This window comes from Chiloscyllium plagiosum, chromosome 13, assembly GCF_004010195.1.
Source record: "Chiloscyllium plagiosum isolate BGI_BamShark_2017 chromosome 13, ASM401019v2, whole genome shotgun sequence".
NCBI classification, from domain to species: Eukaryota; Metazoa; Chordata; class Chondrichthyes; order Orectolobiformes; family Hemiscylliidae; genus Chiloscyllium; species Chiloscyllium plagiosum.
Window position 1 is genome coordinate 23,628,607 of NC_057722.1, and position 23,119 is coordinate 23,651,725.

Below are 23,119 nucleotides of genomic sequence, written 5' to 3' on the forward strand. Positions count from 1 at the left end.
GAGGTTGAGAAGGAGAGAGCTCCTCATGGTAACCTCAACCAGTGCGGGAGTTGAACCCATGCTTTTGGTGTCATTCTGGATCACAAGCCAGCCATCCAACCAGCTAAGATTATTCATCATGTGAATCAGACAGCGTGTAGCTGGAGGATATTCAATTGCAGAGAGCATTGTTACCCATTCTCAACATGTATCAACTTACATCTTGCCTGTTACCGAAATATAGCAATCCAATTTTCTAGCTATCAATACAAATCAGCGATTGAACCTGAAAACTTTCTGCTTAAATAGTTTTTTAGGTCGTGTCACTGGACAATAGAAACGTCACAGTTTAGTCATGTCTCTGTGTTCTTGGGTAATGTCAGACAGTATGTAGGTCTATGCATGTTGAAGCATTGTACCTTTTTTTATTCCAATCTATAATCTGCCCTTCAGTATGAACATGAAACTTCTCTCCTGAATATGCTGCTTGATGCTGTTATCTATTTTCATAAATAACAGTTACCATATGGTGCCTTACATGAAAGGAAGTTCTGTATGTGTAAACCCAGTGAGCATTAGAATCTATTTGACAGAAGGCATTGTTAAGTCAGTGCAATCTAGTATACCCTTTCCAGTAGAGGCCATCTTATTTTCTTATTCCTTCACCTCACCAAGAGAAACTTTAAGTTCCAGTAGTACAACTATAACCCTCCCTGAGATTAGCCATTTCAAAATCAACTTCTCAGTCTGCGTGACTCCATGTATTTCTCAATTGGGCTGTGATGAAGCAGAAATGCTTTTTATTATATATTTATATTTGCTAACTTCCATCTCTATGACAGCAGCACAGCGAAGATGTACAAACAGTTCTGCCCTATGGCATAGTTGTAGTTCAAAGGTCCAAACCAATATTCATTGATTTGTAACAATATACACGTCTGATAAAAGTCTGATGGTGATGTGATGCTTCGACAATAAAATTTATCGTTACCTTAGAAAAGCTGCAGTAAAAGCTCATAATAGCTTAATGGCTTTAATTCATGAGTAGCTGAGCTGTACAGATTATAAGAGCCTAAATCCAGTTCCCAGTCTGCTACTTTATCTGATCTAATTAAGTTGGTGATGTTTGTCTTTCAGCTGGGCTCAGTGTCTACGAATAGTGGGAGAAATTAGTTAGGGTTTTGTTGCTATCCAATGGGTGAGGCAAGGACTTACCTTCAGTTATGATCCTTCCTCTTATTTAAATTGAACATAAATTACATAAATAATGGGCAAATCAGTGAGGCACTGAAAGGCAAATTGATGATTGGGAAATTTCTAAATCCAGTAAAAAGAGAAAAATATGGGATTGAAAAGATCCCTTGTGACAGCACTCCTGCCAGCTGCAGCTCAGATTTTGGAAAAGACACTGTGGTGTGGGGAAACATTGTCACACCCTTCCTAAACCTCCACTCTGCCTAAAGAAGCAGCTTTCTGTGGTTGGACTTGAAGCAATTCCATGAAAGAGGTCATTAGAGTTTTAGTATTTTGCCTCATGCAATCAAAAATATATTTGATCTGTTCAGAACATAAGCAAAAATGGTGGTGTTACCAAGTACCTTGAATACAGAGCCCAAGTTGAATGGAAAAATCGAGAAAGTGCAAATATGAAAATCAAACCTTTCATCTGTTCTTGACAAAAACATTTCCACATTTCTTAAAAGAAGGGTATGGAGGAACATAAACCATGCATTATTTATGTTTATTGATAGATGGTGAAATATCATTTAGTATAGGACAGCATTTCTCATAAACAAACAACCTTGTTTAATACTAAATATCTTATCAAAGTCTTAATTATTGTGAACCTTCTGAGGGCTGGGAGGGTGTCATGTGCTTTATTTTGAAACACTTTTGAAATATTGTGTACAGTTCTGGTCTCCCTCCTATGAGTAGGATGTTGTGAATCTTGAAAGGGTTCAGAAAAGATTTACAAGGATGTTTGAGCTATACGGAGAGGCTGAATAGGCTGGGGCTATTTTCCCTGGAGCATCAGAGGCTGAGGGGTGACCTTACACAGGTTTATAAAATCATGAGCATGGGTTGGGTAAATAGACAAGGTCTTTTCCCTGGGGTGGGGGGAGTTGAACTAGAGGGCATAGGTTTAAGGTGAGAGGGGAAAGATACAAAAGAGACCCAAGGGGCAATTTTTTCACATAAAGGGTGGTGCATGTATGGATTGAGCTGCCAGAGAAAGTGGTGGAGACTGGTACAATTACAACATTTAAAAGGCATCTGAATAGGTATACGAGTAGGAGTTTAGAGGGATATGGGCCAAGTGCTGACAAATGGGACTAGATTAATTTAGGATCTCTGCTTGGCATGGACGAGTTAGAAGGAAGGGTCTGTTTCTTTACTGTATATCTCTATGCTCATTACTGTGCATTTAAGTTTTACAAAACCTGCTCCATGAATATAATTATTCCCTGGAATTCAAAGATGCTAATAAGATTCAGAATCCTCTTCAGCTAACCAGCAGCACACAGCCCCACTCCTATTCTGCAGGACAGGAGGTTATGAACAATGTTTCCTCTAGTAACCCATCCACATGCACTAGTAAGACTGGTTTCCCAATGTAAGTAACAACTTCACTGGGAGCAAGTCAGAAATGTTGAAACTCAACTGAGCATGGAAAATACAACTGAATCAATAATATAGTACAAATGCAGCTGAATTGACCTCGACCAGATCAGGTGGACGCAAAGTTTCTGTTTGGATGTGTATTTTTTAATCCATTGACGGGATGTGGGCATCACTGGTTATGCCAACATTTGTTGCCTGTCCCTAATTGCCTAGAGGGCAGTCAAGAGTCAACCACATTGTTGTAGGTCTGGAGTCACATATAGGCTTAACCATGTAAGGATGGCAGTTTCCATCCCTAAAGGACATTAATGCTCCTTTTGAGCTCCAGATGGGCTTTTTGTGACAACTAACAATGGACCTTGTTAAACTTTTAATTCCAGATTTTTATTGGATTCAAATTCCACCATCTGCCGTGAAGGGATTTGAACCCAGAACATTACCGGGCTCTCTCGATTAATAGAATGATAATAATGCCATCGCCTTATCTGAGTAAGAAGTTCTGCTTAATACCTTTTCTCACCAATTATCCAGAAACTTCTTGATAGATGTATATGATCACCAATTGTAATCAGGGATTAAATCCCAAATTACGAGGCCAAGAGCTTGTTCCACTGGGGAAAAGAGGGTGTGAAAACCATGCATTACAGTTCTCAAAACAGAAACTGATTCACACTGAAACATTAGTATCACTAAAACAGAGTGACTGTTAATGCTACATTAAAACTGGTGATTTATACCCTTGGGACAATGTATCCCAAAAGGTAAGATATTGTTCAGGATATCATGAATATAATATAAATTGCATACTTTTATAATATTGATGTTTGTCGATTTCCTGTTTTATGAGCTTTTGAAACACTAGTTATTTTAATTATTTCATAGGATGGGAACATTGTTGGCAAAGCAAGCATTTATTGCCAATCCCAAATTTCACTTGAAATTTGGCAGTGAGCTGCCTTCTCGATTTGCTGCAGACCATCTGGTACGCCCACTATGGTAGTCAGAAGGAAAACTCCAGAAATTTGACCCAGCAATATGGATGGAACAGCCATATCCAGATGTTGTATGTCACATTGGAGATCTTGCAGGTTATGGTCTTCCCCTGTATCAGCTGCCTTGTTCTTTCTAGGTGGTCGAGGTATAATTGCCTAGATGTTCTGAATGAACATTTGCGTATATATAAGAGGCAATGACAGGATGGTTTAGTTGGCAGCCTGTACTGATATAGTATATGTCAGATGGCAAGGGCCTTGTGGCACTGTGGTCATGTACCTCTGGGCAGAAGGTGTCATAACATGTCCAAACAGGTTGATTTAATTTTTTTATGTCAGATGGCACATGGCAGGCTTGTTACAAGAGCTGAAAAAAAACCTAAAGAATTGCAGATGCTGGAAATCAGAAACAAAATCAGAAATTGCTGGAAAAACTCAGCAGGTCTGGCTGCATCTGTGAAGAGGAAGCAGGGTTGATACTTTGGGCCCAGTGAAGCCTTCATGAGAACACATGTCACAATAGTTTTGTGTTGTTTTTATTTTATTCAGTTATTGGATGTAGGCTTCCCCAGCTGGGCCAATATTTACAGCCTGTCTTAGTTGCCCTTGAGAAGGTGTCAGTGATCTTGAGCCGCTGCTGTCCATGGTTGCAGGCAGACTTTGCAATGGAGACTATATAAGGTTTAAAGTTTAACTTGGAGTTGAATGGAACCTCCATGCTGTGAACAGTCCACTTCAGCCTGAAACAGTTTCTAGAAAATGGGCAAATTATTTGTAAGGCTATGGAGTTTATGTTGAGGGCCAATAACACAGAATGAAAGAAAGATATACAGCAATATAATCCTTTGTAGCAGAACTCATCTAACTACCTAGTTCACTAAGAAGCTGCTAACTGTGCAAACTTCTGCCTGTGTTCTGGCCGCAGCCCACTCATACCTAGTATCTCACCAAATGAAGATCTTTCCTCTGCTCTCCCCTCCGAGTTATGTGCGTGACAGCGTCAGAACTGGTCGCTGCCAACATGAGATTCAGTGATGATGCATCTACTTCATCAGTACTTCCTTCCATTTCCTTTTCTGTTTCTTGCTCCTGCACCACTGCCTAGCCAGACTGAAGTTCTTAGTTTCTGGGAGAAGGAAAGTAAATGGATTAAGTTGCGGTGAGGAGTGGTTAAAGTATAGATTCAAAATCAAATTGGATTATGGGATGAGGAAGAAATGGGAAGTAAAGACGAGGTTTAGGTACTTACAAACTGTCATCTACAATAGGCATCTCTGGTTTGGCTATCGCCTCATTGCAGTGATGGTGATCACCATCATTTGCATGGGGATGAGGGCATTAGCCATTCCTGTTTCCTGTGTTCTAGTTCTTGCAGCCCCCAGTTGAAGCTCCCTTATACTTGCCTCTTCCTTGTAGGATATCAGTGAATATAGGACTCTTGTGGTGCAGTGGTAGTGTCAGTAAGCCATGAAGCCTGCTTCAGAGCTGTGTAATAACATCTCTGAGCAGGTTGCGAAGAAATATCTCTTGAGAGAATGTGATGTAATGTATTTGAGTAATATGTTTGAATGGCTGGCAGTATGTGCAAGCTACAAGATGTGGATGTGCGGTTTACAGAACTGTTAAATGTGAAGTATGAGTCATGATTGATGGAGTTGATTGTCAGGGAAGTGAAGCGGTGGGTGTGTTTGTTCATTTCACAGTGTGTGAGGCTAGAGATTCATTTTTGACAGTGTAGCATGGAAAGATGCCTTTGCTGACCTTGGCCAATAGCTTGATGCCATTGAACTTTTCAGATTCTGGGCATGCCACTATTAATCTGGGAGTGTCAGCACGTCCCCCTGTGAAAAATGGATCTCTATCCACTTGCCTAGCTCTTACACCAAGTTCTCTAGTGCTATGTTGAGCTTTGGAGGTCTCTGTTTGTGATTTGCATGTTCACTTACTCAATATTTTTCCCGCTCCTCCTTTTCCAGCCACTTCCAGCATCTGCTACAGCCAGCATACTCCCCTTTTTCAATGTCTTTGAAGAAATGCAGGATGACTATAAGTGATGTATGAACTTGAACCCTCGCTCAGCTATGCAGATACTCAACAGTGCACTTAGCAATGTCTGTTTGCTGCAAGCATGTTAACGAGGTGATAGTGTGAAGTTTGTGTATTGCCTACGTCAGGAAAAAATGACTGTGTTAATTGTACAATCCATGTACAAGTTTTCAGGGTTATGTACTTGGTAATTATAAGATCTACTCCTTATATTCAACGTGAAATACTATCCTGTATTGATGTGGAGGATACGATGTTGGACTGGGATGGGGCAGGTTAGAAATCATGCAACACCAGGTTATAGTCAAACAGGTTTATTCTGAAGTACTGGCTTTTGGAGTGATGTTCCTTCATCATGTGGTTATGGAGTATAAAATCATAAGACACAGAATTTATAGCAAAAGATTACAGTATGATACAGTGATATATTGAACAAACCTGGATTGCTAAGTCTTTCATCTTTTAGAATGCAGGTTTTGATTCTAAGTGATCTCACAATCTCTCCAACAAGAACTTTCCCAGCGCAGGTCTGCAGTGTCCTAGCAGCCAATCTTATTAAAGAATTCTCAGAAGCCAGGAAAGCAGAAATGCTAAAATCAAAACCGAAATCAAAATCGAAACCTGTGTTCTAAAAGATGAAAGACTTAACAATCTGGGTTTGTTCAATGTATCACTGTATGACACTGTAATCCTTTGCTATAAATTCTGTGTCTTACGATCTTCTATTCCATAAACACCTGATGAAGGAGCAGTGCTCCGAAAGCTAGTGCTTTCAAATAAACCTGATGTTGTGTGATTTCTAACTCTGTCCTATACTATTTGTGTCAATATATCCATTCAGAAATTAGTTAGCACCAGGAAACTAAATTGTTTTTATGAATATTTTAAAACGAACGAGAGGATCTTGTGGTGCAGTGCTAGTGTCTACCCTCTGGGTTAGAAGATCTGGGTTCAATTCCCAACTGTCCTGGAGTTTTGTCAGAACAGGTTGATTAAAAATAATTGTACTATAATGAAAAGGTTGTTCATTTAGATGGCCTTATTTCATATCTAAGGAAGAAAACAAAGATCATTCAAGAATAGTGGCTGAATGTTCCCAATTTGATTTGCTATTAATAAATGTCAGCCAAGACCCCATTTGTTGGGGAAGGATGATCAAAAGAGGAAAAGAGCTGTCCCCATTACAAGGTGGAAGACACGAGCCTAGATTTTGTGGTCAGTGCCAAAGCAAAGGTGTTTGTACTGACTCCAGGGATGCCTCACTAAGTGATCTCACAATCTCTCCAATAAGAACTTTATTCATTTGTCTCGTGAGAGAATTATAGCCTGCATTAATGGGAATTCCCAGCACAGGTCTGCAGTGTCCTAGCAGCCAATCTTGTTAAAGAATTCTCGGAAGCCAGGAAAGCAGAAATGCTGAAATCGCAACATATTTATAAAACAATTAATATGGAGCAAAATAAAAATGGGAGCAGACACAAGGAGTAATGCTAAAATATGTTCTGAGTCATGGGCAACAATGGCTAGGCCAGCATTTATTACCAGTCCATAGTTGCCATTGAGAAGGTGGTGGTGAGCTGCCTTCTTCAACTGTTGCACTCCACGTGCTGTGTATGGACCCGCAACTCTGTCAGGGGACATCTTACAAGACTTTGAACCAGGAACCACTAAAGGGGCAGCAATATATTCTAAGTCAGGTTACTGAATAATTCTGAGGGAAAGTTGCAGGTGGTGGTGTTCCATTATCTGCTGCCCTTATTCTGCTGGATGGAAGTGGTTATGGGTTTAGAAGGTGCTGTCTAAGGATTTTTGGTGAATTTCTGCAGTGCGTCTTGTAGATAGTACACACTGCTACCAATGAGTGCTGGTGGTGGAGAGAGTGAATGTCGTGTCAATCAAGTGGGCTGCTTAGTCCTGGATGATGTCAAGCTCTTTGAGTGTTTTTGGAGCTGCACCCATCCAGGCAAGCCAGAAGTATTCCATCACAATCCTCATTTGTGCATTGTAGATAGTGGACAGACTTTGGGGAGTCAGGAGGTGCATTACTAGTTGAAGTTCCTAGTCTCTGACCTATTCTTGTAGCCACTGAGTTAAATGGTTAGTTCCATTCAGTTTCTGGTTAATGGTATATCTCAAGACATTCATTGTGATGGATTCAGTGATGGTAATGCCATTGAATGCTGATGGAACATGGTTAGATTCTGTCTTTTGGAGATAGTCATTTCCTGGCATTTTTGTGGTATGAATGTGGCTTGCCACTTGACAGCCAAAACTTTGATTATTGTCCAGATCTTCTGTATTTGGACACGGACATTTTCAGTATCTGAGGAGTCGCAAATAGTGCTGAACATTGTGCAATCATCTGTGTACATTCCATTTCTGATCTTATGATGGAATGATCAAGTAGCTGAAGATGGCTCATTATCCTGAGGAACTTCTGTAGAGTATCTGGAACTTAGATAACTGATCTCCTCAACAATCATCTTATGTGCCAAGTATGATTTTGACCAATGGAGAGCTGGAAAATATGGCGGCTAATGTGAGAAAATGTTTTTAAAAATTTATTTAAAAATATCTAGTAATTAACCATAACAGAAGAACATAGCAACACTTAACAAAAATAAAATTACATTTTCAAGGCCGGGTTGTTACGTAGCTATGGTAGTGGACAAATTGCTCCCAATCGAGTCCAGATTGAACAAGCTTAACTTTTTATGGGCTTTCTAACAGCAATATGCCAATAGAAGGCTCTCTGATGAGCAGTGGTGGTCGACTGATGAATGACACACTACAAATTTAGGGTTTCTGTACTAATCATTGCATAAATTCAAAGTTGCTAACACTTTCAGAAGACTATGGATGACAAATATTGACAACTTGTCAAAAGAGATCCCATACAAAATCCAGGTGATTATTGATCTGCAATTCATCATACCCATGGAGTTCTTATGGTCCAGTGGTAGTGTCTTTATCTCTGATTCTGAAGACTGGGGTTTATGTCTCACTTGCTCCAGATGTTTGTCATAGCACATCTTACAAGGTTGATTTAAAAGTATATACTCACTTACCCAGGCTCAAGCTCTGATCTCATCATCCAGAACTTCATACTGAAGACTCATTGAGGTTAAATCTAAAAGAAACACTGTTCTACTAAAGGGTTTTGTATCTCCTTTTGGGTCAATGTTATCTTTGTGTTTATTTTGCCTTGCCTAACAACTCCATATTTGCCTGTAAATAAAGCTATTACTTTTAGCCTGCTTGCGTTTGACCTGGCAGCAGATTTTCTTTTGACTTTAAAGATGTTTATAGGGCTGTGTTTGTTATCCTTTATAATATTTGGCAGTTATTACCTCAATTAGGGAATGCTTGTTAATAATATAACAAACTATTCTATTCACACACACACTTACAGGTCATGGGAGAATTATTCAGTTATGACTCTCAGTCCTTGCTTTCATTGTAAATTGACCACTGAATCCAATAACCAATTGTAAAGAAAATACAATTAGTTTGAGCTCTGTATGTAGCGGATCACCTATCAGTGAAGCAAATCGTCTGCAGGCTTTGTTATCGACTGGTTTTAAATTAATGGTGAGCCACCATAAGGGAGGTACAATAAACTTAGTTTCTTAATACAGAGCTTGGTGTCCCTGGGCCCCACAGGATTTTCCATTTATTAACTTTAATTGACAGAAAATCCAAAGAGTCACACTGCTCTGCATGCCTACATTCTCAATCTACTCCTCTGATGCACAAAGCTCTTAGTTGCAAATGCAAGTTCATATAATGTGCTCTTATATGCAAATAGAAACTAGAAAAAACGAAACCGGTTCCTGTTAAAATGTGAACTATACTAATATAACAAGTATAGCTATGTGTGTGTTTACAACTATCAACCACTTTGTGCTGTTAATCATTTGGCAGTGTATTTAATGACACGTTCTCGATTTCCAGAAAATCTATTGTGCAGCAAACAACAGGGGCAAGAGTATCTAATACCCACAGTGCACTCATATATAGTGAATCTACTATCTGTGTTCTATTTTTACTGTTTCTTTAATATTTTTTCATTCAGAGTTACGGTTGTACCAACAGTGTGGTTGGTATCATTGTACATTATGATGACATTGGGGCACTATGACGAAAATGATCCCACACTGAGTGCTGGTGACCAGTTCTTGATTAGGAAATGGTACTTGGCACCGCTACTGATAAGTCTTCCCATCAATTTGATTATTGAGAGTAAGCTGACAGTACAATGAGTTAGTAGGATATATCTTGCTTTTTGTGGACAGGACATATCTGGGCAGCATTCCATTTTTTTTCCATATGGATGCAACCTCTGTAGCTCTATTGGAGCTGCTTGGCCAGGTGCTTGGCCAGGTCTGGAATATAGGTCTTCTGTACTACAGCTGGAATATTGTCAAAGGACTATAGCCCCTTGCTGTGCCCACTCCATTATGTTTTGAATTGCTGTGGAATATCATTAATCAGTTGAAGACTGACATTTTATGATGACTGTTTCCTCAGTCGGTGGTTGAGAAGTGTCATGCACTTGGCACTACAGGCTATACATAATTGTAAACACTGAATAGTCTTGTTTTCTGTATTCAAGTGCTGGGCTTTGCCATTAATGAGAACGGAGATCAATGGAATTAATTGTCCACCATTGCAGAGCTTTGGTCTGATCCATTGACTTGCTAGAATTGATTGGGCAATAGGTAAGGGAAAGATCAAGCTAAACTGTACAAGCATTGGTCAAGTCAGGGGCATGCATAACTCTATCAACCTCGCCTAATGGTGGAATGCATTGTCCTATCTGGCACTTATTGAAATGAAGCTAATAATGAATCAACAATTCCCAGTACTTCCATCTTCATTGTTACATACAGCACTAACTACAGAATTAGGAAAATAAAAAGCTATATTATTCGTTTGGTAACATCACTCCAACAAATTTTGTTTATAGTTTGGATTCCAAAATTGAGCTTATTGAAATTCGACAGTGAACAGTAACAGTGATGATGTAACTTGTCTTAATAGAATGGAATTGAAATGCCAATTGGAATGAGATATTTGAATGCATTTAATTACATCACATTTCAGGACAAAAAATATTAATGGATCTTTTAGTGACCATTTAGTCATAGGTGGCAATGATCTCTTGAAACTCACAGCTGGGGGAGCAAGTTATGATCTGCAGAGTTGAGGGAAATTAGTAAAATACATTCATTGTGCTGAAGACACCTTTTAGTGGATCAAACATCCTCGGCAGTTACTTAGAAATTATAACAATATCTGTAGAAAGCTTAAACTGAAAAACTCTTTTGTCCCCCTGTCCCCACTGGAGAACTTACTGTTCAAGTAGTCATGTTAGTTGTGTAGATAGCCATATATTTGCATGTTTAGTCTGATGTGCCTGATCCTATCAGACCCTTAGTTAATAAAAACAGAAAATGCTAGAAATGGTCTCCAGGTTTGGCACCACTTGTGGAGAGAGAAAGGGGGTTAATATTTCAGGTCAGTGACCTTTATCAGAATTCTTACTGTTGAACACCTGATTTTGTTCACGAAACAGCACATTTCAAAATTGCATTTTTCTTATTTCTTCAATTTATAAAAGTTGTGAATTTTCTCTGATGAAATAGCATGGGCCCACAATAATCGGATATGGTAGTGTGACCCTGTTTCCAGTGCAGGATTATATCTATTCACATATATATCAAGGGCACCAAAAAAGCTTTTGTTTGACTGGAGGTTGTTTGAACTAGCATAAGAAGTGGCCAAATTTATAACTGGGTCACATTATGATGTAGTTTGCAAAACCCAATGTGATTGGGCAATAAGCGTCACTGAACAGGTAAAGCAACAGTAAAATTACTCACTACTACTTGCTGTATTTGCTATGAACTGGTAATGGCTGGAGAACAACTTGTTCTATTAAGCATTAGCCACAGCTATTAAGCATTAGGAACAATTTCTTTCTGTATCTAATTAATATTTGTATGATGAAATATTGCTGGAATGTTAACTATCCCATATTATGCACAGAATATTGTTTGAAAATACATTTTTGCTGAATATATTTTTATTTGTTTTAATTGGCAAACATTAGTCTGAATTTTCCCACGTTTAGAGTGACAACATCTGGACTTAAATCTTTGTTGCACGTTGGGAAGTTGCAAGAGCATCTGGTGCATGTACATGTGCTGTGATTGCTCAGGAAGTTTAACCTTCTGATGGGTTGATTTGTGGGACTCAGTGTGAAAATCTCTTATGTTGACTTAAGCCTCAGAGGCAGGGGCAGATGTGTGGGGCTTTATGGGGATACTTTCCTTGGAAATCTTACACTGTTAATTTCCTAACACTGATTTGATCCAACTCTCTTCAACTCTAATCAACATGTTTAGGGATATTATTATGCACCACTGGAACAGATGGGACTTGAATCTGATCTCCTGGCCCAGAGGCAGGGACACTGTCACAGAGCTTACTGAATACAACACCTAATACCATAAGAGGTGCTGCTGCCAGAATGAGAAGTCCTGGGTGAAAATGTGCAGTGAGTTCTCCAGTGGGGACAGGGGGACAAGAGTTTTGTTCAGTTTAAGCTTTCTACAGATATCGCTATAATTTCTAAGTAATTGCAGAGGATGTTTGATCCACTAAAAGTTGTCTTCAGCACAATGAATGTATTTTACTAATTTCCCTCAACTCTGCAGATCATAACGTTGCATTAATGTATCAAGTTCCTGGAGTAAAACTACCTTTGAAATCCATCCATGTTAACTATGGATGTTTAAACATCCCAATCTTTGCACAGTTGGGTCAGTTGTGAAAATCTGTAGAGCAGCTTGATGAAAAGTATGAATAGTGTTCCATGAAGTAAAGCAATTAATTACTGAACAATTCTATTTGAATCAAAAGAGTTTGACTCTCACAGAATAATGGGTAAAATCTTATGGGGCCTAAAGGACATAGGCTATGGGGCACAATGTGGCAGAATTGTGCACCAAGTACAGCAAGACCTCACCTGATTTCAGAAACAACTTATTGCATTTGTTAACTGAGTTCCAGGTGTCAAGGCAAGATTTTCACTCAACAGTGTCAACTTGCAAATTGAGAGGATTGTTGCTAATTAACTTCCTTTATAAAGTGCAGATCTTGCCTCATTCATATGCAGCTTTCCATTCTACCGCCTGTCATGAGCAAACTGGACATCAAAAATCCTTACTAAGAAAGGCAGAGCAGGTACCCATTGATTTCAGCTCACTGCTTACTCAAGAACCTCACTGTTGAACACCAGGCACCAACATCTTAGTGCATTCCGCATGGACAGAGGCCATACACACGCCACATCCATCAACCTTAGTATCTGCCATTTGCCAGCCTCTAAGGATCCTCATAGCACATCTTTGATCCACTTAAAGGAGTTTTCTGAACCTTGATGCTGCACTGGCAACTGTCATGTAATGCTGCAGCAAGGATGTTGTATGCTCAGGGACTTGTATTCAGTTCATCGATTGGACCAGGATGCATCTCCAAGCTGTTTGCTTTCTTTCTTTGTGCTCATTAACTTTGAGCCTACCTTGAGCATTTCTGCCTTGCCTTTTTGTGCCTTGCCTTCAGCCAGAAATATTAGCTGAAAGCGCTGCTGTCTTGCCATGGCATTTAGGGCAGACACAAAGCCAGGAAATTGTCCTTGTTTGTCAGCAAGCTTCAATCAAGTCAATGGACATAGCCTTTGCTTAAGAGATCCAGGAACAATAAGTGAGGGCTGCCTCTGAGACCAGCCTAGGGGATTGGACATGGTTGGTCAAGATCTGGATTTTATCATCAGGGATGAGGAGTCGAATGTAGGCAGCCCACCACCAGTCTTAACTCTTTCTGTCCTATTATGGGCCATTTTCTCCTGAATTAAGAAAGAGGGAGGATTAAGGGAGATGAAAGTGGGTGGTAAAGCTATTACTTTTGCTGCAAATGGGAAAGTCTCCCAAGTGAGTGAGTAGGCATGCAGAGTGCCTAACGGGTTAGTGCTGTTAGGGGTTGGAGTGGGGCAAGATGTTGCTGACAATAATGAGTCTTGGTGAGCGGTGATTACAATAACAGAGATAGCGAGTGTGAAGTATCAGAGAGAGGTAGTAGCCCATATGCTGGTAGAATGGAGAAGTAACCTTCTTCCTACAATTCTGTGCATTCTTTCGGACAGCTGAGACTGCATTGATCCAGATGGAACCAGTCTAGCACAGTCTGATATCATGGCCTTTACTGCTGTTCCTGGGGGGAAGAGAGTCTACCATCTCTTCACCACTCCATTCTTCAGGACATCTCTGGTCAATGGTCCAGATTTATGGTGTCAATATTCCCTTCTCTGCCATGTCCAAGGAAAATGTCAGGAAATGCGCAGGGCAGCTCTGGACTAACAGTACTTGTTCACATGTGCAAACAGACTTTTAAAAATGACATCACTGCCAGGGATGCCAGTCATTTTCAGGCAGTGGCAATGTTTTCCAGAAATGGTGAGTTGTAGAATGGGGATGGAAGCTGCTGGGGCGGAGTAGATAGTTAATGAGTTCAGTTTGGTAATGTGCCAGGAGAAATCTTCAGTTTGGTAATGTGCCAGCTGCTGGGTTGTACACCATTGGGGCGGAGTAGATAGTTAATGAGTTCAGTTTGGTAATGTGCCAGACCACCCCACCATGAAACTTGACAAAACTTGTGGGCGGCACGGTGGCACAGTGGTTAGCACTGCTGCCTCACAGCGCCAGAGACCCGGGTTCAATTCCCGCCTCAGGCGACCACATTCTCCCCGTGTCTGCGTGGGTTTCCTCCGGGTGCTCCGGTTTCCTCCCACACTCCAAAAATTTGCAGGTTAGGTGAATTGGCCACGCTAAATTGCCTGTAGTGTTAGGTGCAGGGGTAAATGTAGGGGAATGGGTCTGGGTGGGTGCGCTTCGGCGGGTCGGTGTGGACTTGTTGGGCCGAAGGGCCTGTTTCCACACTGTAAGTAATCTAATCTAATCTAAAACTGACAGTTTTTAAAAATATGTTGCTGGAAAAGTGCAGCAGGTCAGGCAGCATCGTCAGAAACGCGATTCTCCTTCTCCTTTGATGCTGCCTGACCTGCTGCGCTTTTCCAGCAACACATTTTTAAGCTCTGATCTCCAGCATCTGCAGTCCTCACTTTCTCCAAAACTGACAGTTTGCCAAAAATGTAAGAATCAGCCCATAATCTCCGTCATCTCTTCAGCATATAGACACACCAAATCACTGGACTGTTACTTGTAAAAATTAATTGGCAATAAATGCATTAAGATCAGATCTTAATTGAAATGACGTAGCACTTACTTTTGAAAAGAATACTATTCAAAACTTCCATTTTAATACATTTTCTGCAGAGAGTTAGAAAAAGACTTCGCTGTTATGTTTCTTGACTTAACATCATGACTATTTGTGTGTTTTACAATTTGTCCTAATTATGTTTTTAAAAAGTTAGGTACGTTAAACCCACAGCCAACTCTTGAGTAGCTATTCAAATGACCAAATACTTAAGTCACAAGCCTCTCAACTGAGACCCAACACCACCCCACCACAACCCAGTCAGAACCAGCAGAGTGGCAATATACTGCGTGAACATTCAACTCTTTGGAAACGTTAGCTTGACTGTAAAATCACAGCTTTGGATATTAAACTAAGCTTATGAAATCCCTTTCACTTACTACTTTTTGAAAAGCAAGTGCCTCTTTTAAAATAAAGAAAAGAGCATCTTGGAATGGACACAGACTGAAGTTACTCTCCTACCTTGCAGGGAGAATATAATCATCCGCACAAATAATCATTTCCTAATACTGTCAGGTGTAATTTTAAGTTCAAGAAACTAATACAGTTGTAATATGAATATTGGAGCAGGAATCAACAAGTGCACAGTGTACTTTAGATGCAGAGTCATAGAGAAGTACAGCAAGGAAACAGATTCTTTGGTCCAACTCATCCATGCTGACTAGTTATCCTAAATTAATCTAGTCCCATTTGCTAACATTTGGTCCATATCCTTCTGAACCCTTCCTATTCAATTATCCATCCAGATGCTTTTTAATTGTACCAGCCTCCACCACTTCCTCCGACAGCTCATGCCATATGCCCACCATCCTCTGTGTGAAAAAGATGCCCCTTAGATCCCTTTTGAATCTTGCCTCTCTCACCTTAAACCTATATCCTCTCGTTTTGGACTCCCCCAACCCAGGACAAACACCCTGTCCATTCACCCTATTCATGCCCCTCATGATTTTATAAACCTCTACAGGGGCACCTCAGCCTCTGACGCTCCGGGGAAAACAGCCTATTCACCCTCTCCATTTGGGTCAAACCCTGGCAACACCTTTGTAAATCTTTTCTGAACTCTCTCAAGTTTTACAGTACTCTTCCTATAGCGGGGAGACCAGAATTGCATGCAGTATTCCAAAAGTGGCCTCTCCAATACCCTGTATAATCAAATTCCTAATTCCTAGCTCTCAATTTAAATGAAACACAGATTTTAAATCCTAGTGGGAACCATGCGAGTGGAAGCCAAAGCAGTTGAGAAACTTTGACCTTTCCTAACCTCCACTGTCACCCATCTAGTGAAGACCTGTCCAAATAGTCTTCGGTTTAACGTTGCAGTTGACTCCCAATGATGTCTTCTGGCAGATATCTTGCAGCCCACAAATTTAAAAAAAAATTGAACTGCTCCCAGAAACGTAATGGAGCTGGAAAGAGTGATTGCCTGTAGCAATTTTCACCATTTTTCTGCAGTTTTGAAGCTCAGCCTTTTCTGGTCATCTGTCTTCTTCAAAAACCCATTTTCAATGTGCATTTAAAGATTATTTACTCCTGATTTTCAAATATCAATGGAACAGTTTCTCAGTAATTGCTCCAGTTTATCAATTGACCTAACTATTTCTTCACACGCTAAAAGGTATTGATTTGCTGATCTTTAGTTATTTTTACCAGCATGTGCAACCTTTACAAAGCATTGTGAACGTTTTCTGTAAGCATTGGTTGATCCCCTGTGTAAAGAGTTTATAGTAATTGCAATCTTCAGTGGTAGAAGCTAGAATGGCCTGGAAATTCAAAAGTGGAGGAAGGAGGAGGAATGAGAATCTCAGAAACCCATATTGTGGTTTGTTAATCTTAAAGAGATGGGAAGAGACTAAGCAGTGGAAACTAGAGAAATGGAGAAAAAGGATGTACATTGAGAGAGCTGTGGAATGGGGACATGCCTAGACTTGAGAAAAGTAAGGTAGGGAATTTTAAGCCCGCTCCATAGCTTTATTTTCAATCGGGGGCCTAGAAAATAAGGTAAGTAGACAGCCCACTACCTACCTGCTCCTTCCCCACTCCCAAATTGACTCCCCATTAGTGCAGTGAAAGATCAGACATCAGCAAGCCTACCCAGGCCCTTATCTGGCTAATTATTAACCAGGTAAGGGCCTGTTTAGATCTCCATGACAATGATACATCCTACTGGGGAAGGCAGAATGAAGGTGCCAGTTACCTTTCCAGCTCAGGCTAAAAATGGCAACGAATTGGAGTACTCCCTTTAGGAGGTGTTCTATGTCCTTCGGAGGAAGCCCTGTCTTGATATCATTACCCATAACACCCCTCCCCCACTGCCTCCCATCCCCTATCCCCCAAACCGCGACAGGTTTTGATGTCAGCATGGAGACAATGTTCTATTATCCTTATCTTTCCAAAGCTAAGATTCATAAACTTTGAACAGTGGCATTACTCACAAAAATGCACTGTTTTTGCTTCAGTGAGGAGAATTTCATGTGAGAATAGATGCTTCCCCGTTCCTTCATACCTGTAGCATACCTTTGGAATTATGGATGTCAGCTACCCCAGTTAGCTCCATGGGCAAACATTGTATGATACACCTGGCTATGTAGACCAAGAAATTTAAGTGTGAGGAAAAGATTAATTCTGTGTTTAGCTGAAGCACCAAATTATCCTCGCATGTCTCAGTTAGAAGGAGGAGAATATACTTCTGTTCCAATCTCTGATCCATATCCTGCATTTGTTGGTAAATATCAAGAGGGAACAGGGATTTATCTAGCTGTGATGTCTCTCCTATTTTAATAGTCTCTCTCTGCTTACAATGTTTTTCACACTCAAGTGAAGTATTTAACGTTGGGCAGTGCCTGAGTAATTGTGTCCCATGATGAGATTTGCCTTAGGATAGGGAAACGATATAATAGTGATAAATTGAAGGCAAATAGTTTATCCTCTTCCTAATTAAATCGAAAATCACCCCTTTGTGACAATATATGGTTACTGTGTATGTATTACCTCTTCTGCTATTAAACCCGAAAAGTCCTTCCTTTCACAAATGTCTTGAGATTGTAGTGTTTATGCCTGTTGTATCGAAAAGTGACTAAGGTTTCTTTAATTTTTCCTTCCAGTGCACTTGATTCCTATGACACGACCAAAAGAGGATGGAATGGTTGCTAAAAGCCGAAAACGAATATTAGTAAATCTGTACACTGCTCCTCCAAAGTTGGACCCAATATATGAGGCCTATCAATACTGCAACATGCCAAACAAAACTGATCGTGGCCTGGAAGGTATGGTATTGATAAGTGTCTGTAACCTGGTAATGATAGACTGAAAATGGATGTTCAATTTCTTATACAAATCAAATTAAATTGTATTAAGTATCTGTGTTTATCTGTATTAAGTATCTGAACAATACAATAGAGGCTAGTTAATACTGGCCATTGTCTGTTGGATATTCTGTAAAAGAAGGCACCTAATTTATAATCATGGTCCTAATGACTGGGTACTTGCTAATTGTCTCATTCTAATATGGATCCATCTGAAACCTCACTGGACCAGTTAGCAACTTGATGCCCAATTAGAATTACATTTACAATTCAGGTTGTGCAAGTAACCACTCCTGAATGTGTAATAATTACAGCCTTCAGTTTAAAAACAAACTCACCGAAACATGTTTTATGGGAAAACAAAAGTTAAAATAAGAGGTGATACTTCTTTTAAGCTCTTTCCAGTGGGCTCAGTTTTGGGTCCCTTTCTGCTTATGGTATATCTTAATGATTTAGATAAAATTTGGGAGATAGAGAAATTTGCAGGTGATACTGCGTTGAACAGGTAGTTGATAGTGAAGAAAATAGCTGTCTACTGTAGGATGATATCAGTGGTTTGATTGAGTGCATGGAAAACGCAAATAAGAGAAGTGTGAGGTTTTATGTATAGGGAGAGTCAATAAAGCAAGGAAATACATGATATATGGACAGGTATTGAGGGAGGTGGAGGAAGTGCCTTGGTGTCATCCATGAAGATAGCATGACAGATAATAAGGTGTCAAGAAAGCACATGGAGCAGAGGTGCATTCCTGGAAATAGGTAAAATATTGGTTAGGCCAAACTGGGCTTTGTATATAATGCTGGTCACCGCATTACAAGAAGAACATAATTGCTCTGGAGAGAGTACTGAGGAGATTTGCAAAAAAATTGTTGTCAGGGCTTGACTATGAGGAAAGATTAATAGGCTAGGATAGTTTTCCTTATAACAGAGGTGGCTGAGGGATGGCTTAATTGAGATATACAATATAATGAGGGGCTTGAACAGAGTGCGTAGGGAAGAGGTCAGTTACCAGACCATCAGTAGAAGGACTAAGAGAAAACATATTTTCACTCACAGGGGCGGTGGGTGTCTGGAATTTACTGCCCGGTTTGACAATCAGGACAGAAACTATCAACTCATTTAAAAGCAACCTACATCTGTATCTGAGGTGCTGTAACCTGGAAGGATATGGACCATGTGCAGGAAGGTGGGTTTAGAATGAGTGGCGAGTATGCACACAATGGGATGCTTGGTGTCTTTCTGTGTGTCTCTGGTTCTGAAGGCATGGTAAGGGTGGATGATGAAGTGATGATGAGGATGATGGGAGGGAGGGTTACCAGTGATTGAGGTGTTGTATGGTTCCAAGCTCATTGTTAGAGTGATCATTCTCCTGGCTGTACAAAGAAGAGGAGCTTTCTGCAATGAGCCTCCAGGGTGGAAGTGTCTAGACTAGTGTAGGCCGGGGCCCGCCTCATACCAGTTATAACATTGATCACGCTCACCCCAGTCTTTCTGCCAGCTCAGGTGCAGAGGTTGGCCCAGGGCCAGGTACAGCAGTGGGCAGCTCAGGAGCAGGGCATGGCAGCAGAGGTCCAAACAGCTCAGGATACTGCAACAGTGCGCCTGCACAATGTTGAACGTTGGTGTGCCATCAAGTGTACCCATGGTGGTACAACTACCTGAAGTGCAATGTCATAGGGGGTTTAGGGTGTCACTGGCTTCAGTCACTCTCTTATGTCAGCTTGGTCAGGAAGTCCAAACAGAAATCTCTGAAAAAATGTCACAGCCTTGGCTGTATCTGTGGAGATTAACATTTTGGGTCCAGTCACGCCCCTTCAGAATTGTTGTTTCTTTTTCTTTCTTTCAGAATATGCTGTGTTTTTTTGGATTGGGAGTCAGTCCAGTGCTGATAGCTTTAAAAGTCACTGCAACATTGAATTTTTACACATACAGGCCCATCCAGGGCTCTCCTGGGGACATCTTGCAGGCAGTCTCTCACAAATGCATTGGGATGTTCAGCAATGCCCTTTTCAGAAGAGCTAGTGCATCTATTAGATTCATCAGTCTCTTCGAGTCAGGCAGTCAGAACTGTGGCATTTGCTGTCATTATTGGATATTTGCAGGCACACATGTGCCTCTGAGAGCACTCTGGAGCAGCCAGCAGCATAAACAAACAGAAAAAGCTTTTGTTCCCTCAATGGTCTCCAACCACTGGAAATAAATCCTTCTGTCCTGTGTATGCACAGTATCCAAGAAATCCTCATGCTTTTTACATCCTCCCTCACTCTTATATACTGTGAGTGTTTGTTTTTCCTCAGTAATGACAGGCTTGCTGGTGGCAGGAGATGTTCTACGAAGATCTGGCTTATGACACCTGTACAGACCCCACCATGTGCAGCAGGGCATAATTATACAACTCAAAAAGGGGAACACATTACTGGACTGCTCGAGGTGTGGTTGCTCTAGTTGGAGCAATGGGAAGAGCATTTCAGCACGTGCCAGAGAGAGCAATCAATATCATTGTGGTCTGCTGCACACTGTACAACCTTGCACAATGTACAGGTGAGGAATTTGGAGCGAGGGAAAATCATCTTTGATGGGGTGGAAGGGGGAAGAAGCAAATGGGGATTCAACAGGCGATGCTCAGGCGATAGAGCAGTGTAGCAGACAGAACTGTGACACCCTTCTTGAGACCTCATTCTGGCCAGACTAGTTAGTGTTAGTTAAAGGTTAGTGCACTGTCATTGGAATAATACCATTCTACTTTGATGTGACCTCTGGAAAAATACAATTGCTCCTTACTGAAGTCAGAACTTGGACAGCCACCTTCATTGTTTGTTCTAATCTGCATTTTAAAAAGTATATTCATATGATGAGGGCATCGCTGGCTAGACCAGTATTTATTGCTCATCCCTAATTGCCCGGAGGGCAGTTAAGAGGCAACCACATTGCTATAGATCTGTAGTCACATGTAGTCCAGACCAGGTAAGGATGACCATTTCCTTCTGTAAAGGACATTAGTGAACCAGTTGGATCTTTACAGCAATCAACAATGGATTCATGGTCATCATTAGATTCTTGATTCATGATCATCATTAGATTCTTAATTCTAAAGTTATATTGAATTCAAATTCCATCATCTGCTGTAGCAGGATTCAAACCCGGGTCCCCAGAACATTTACCTCGGTCACTGGATTAACAGTCTGGTGGTCGTGCCAGTAGGCCATTGCCTCATGTGTATTTCTTTTGTTCAGTCAAAATGCAGATTAAAATCACCCCAAAGAACTGTAGTGTCCTTCTTACATACCTCCATGACTTCTTGATTTTTAATTTATCCGACAGTGAGGTAACTCTTTAGGGTCCTATGTTCAACTCCCACCTGTGACTTCTTATGCTTGCTATTCTTTTTCTCTGCCCAACTGATTGCACATCAGGATGCATTGCACTATTCACCGCTGCATTGACACCTTTCTTTATGCTTACTTTTCTTGACTGTCAAGTGCCCTTGCATATTGAGTTCCCAATCTTGGTTGTCCTGTAACTATAACTATGCATTAGCTATCAACTCATACTTATTAGTTCCTATTCCTGCCATCAACTCATCTATCTTGTTAAATCTGATGTGTGTATTCAGATAAAGAGTCTTAAGTTTTGATTTTTTACTATTGTTACTTTTTCTGGCTCTAATTTCTGTTGCACTCTTCCATTTATATTGTCTAACCCTTCCTGTCACACTTTGATTATCATTTGCCTCTTCGTTATCCTAATTCTCTGGTCTGTTGTTTCTTTTATTTGTTTTAAACTTCCCTTCATTTGAACCCTGCCTCGCAGAAATAACTTAAAGGTGTACCTACAAGCCAAGTTACAGGATTTGCCAGGACGTTGGTCCCAAGCATGGTTCAAATGAAACCTGTCCCAATGGAACAGCTCTCCCTTTTCCCAGTACTGGTGCCAGTGTCCCATGAGTCTGAACCGATTTCTCTCACACCAATCTTTGGGTCATGTATTTACCTCTATAAACTTAATTTGTACATGGCTCAAGTGTTAATCCTGAAGCTATTAGCTTTGTGGTTCTGCTCTTCAATGTAGCCCCGAGTTGCTCATAACCTTTCCTGTTCCTGCTGCGTGATGCACCACAGTTCTGGAAGCAGCATAGTTAATTGTCTGGCTGCTGTGGGACTAAGCATAGCCAGCTGTCCAGCGGCTGAATTGAAGTTTTGCATATTTTGTCTCCATTGCTGACTACCATGGCAACCATAAAGATTCTGCCTGTCATTGTAGGTTGAAATGACCTTTCATCAGAACTCTGATTTGACACTGATGACTATCACCCCAACCTAAAGCATTGATTCTAACTCATTTCTACAGGCACTGAGTGTTTCTAGCAGTTATTTTTATTTCAAATTCCAGTATTCGCAGCACTTTACACAGGTATGGTTGGGTAATTTTTTTGCTTGCATGGTGATCTTAGAGTGGATAGTCTGTATATAAGTTGTATTATATACAGATAACTTGGATATAACTTGTCTGACTTCCATTCTATTGATTTTGTCCTTTAAATGAGTTAGCAGGAGGGCCTCTTTTTTAACATGTCATTGAAGAGAGAATCGCTTCAGCACTTTTGTACCGCACTAACATAAATTTGAAGACAGTTGTAACTTTCACCACCTGCACAGAACCTTCTTCGCGTATAGGTTAGCAGCATCAGCAAATATGAGCCTGATTGTTCACACACATGGTTTCTAAAGGTATGGATAGCAAGCAAATTTGCTAACTGGCTAATACAATACAAAAAAAAACTGAAGTCTGTATTGCAAAATAATGCAAAAATACAAGCTCCTTGTGCCAAACTCTGATGT

At 40.5% G+C, this 23,119-nt stretch overlaps 1 protein-coding gene across 4 annotated transcripts in view; it reads left to right on the forward strand.

The window, feature by feature from the left end:
• The window catches only part of pxylp1 (2-phosphoxylose phosphatase 1), a 167,101-nt gene that overhangs the window by 82,825 nt on the left and 61,157 nt on the right, over nucleotides 1–23,119 (forward strand). For 3 of the 4 annotated variants that reach the window (XM_043702040.1, XM_043702041.1, XM_043702042.1), the window contains one exon: nucleotides 18,080–18,241. In XM_043702040.1, coding sequence (XP_043557975.1) covers nucleotides 18,080–18,241 — 162 coding nt within the window. Of the gene's footprint in view, nucleotides 1–13,825; nucleotides 13,831–18,079; nucleotides 18,242–23,119 lie in introns of those variants that run through there. The other variant, XM_043702043.1, reaches the window with a different exon arrangement.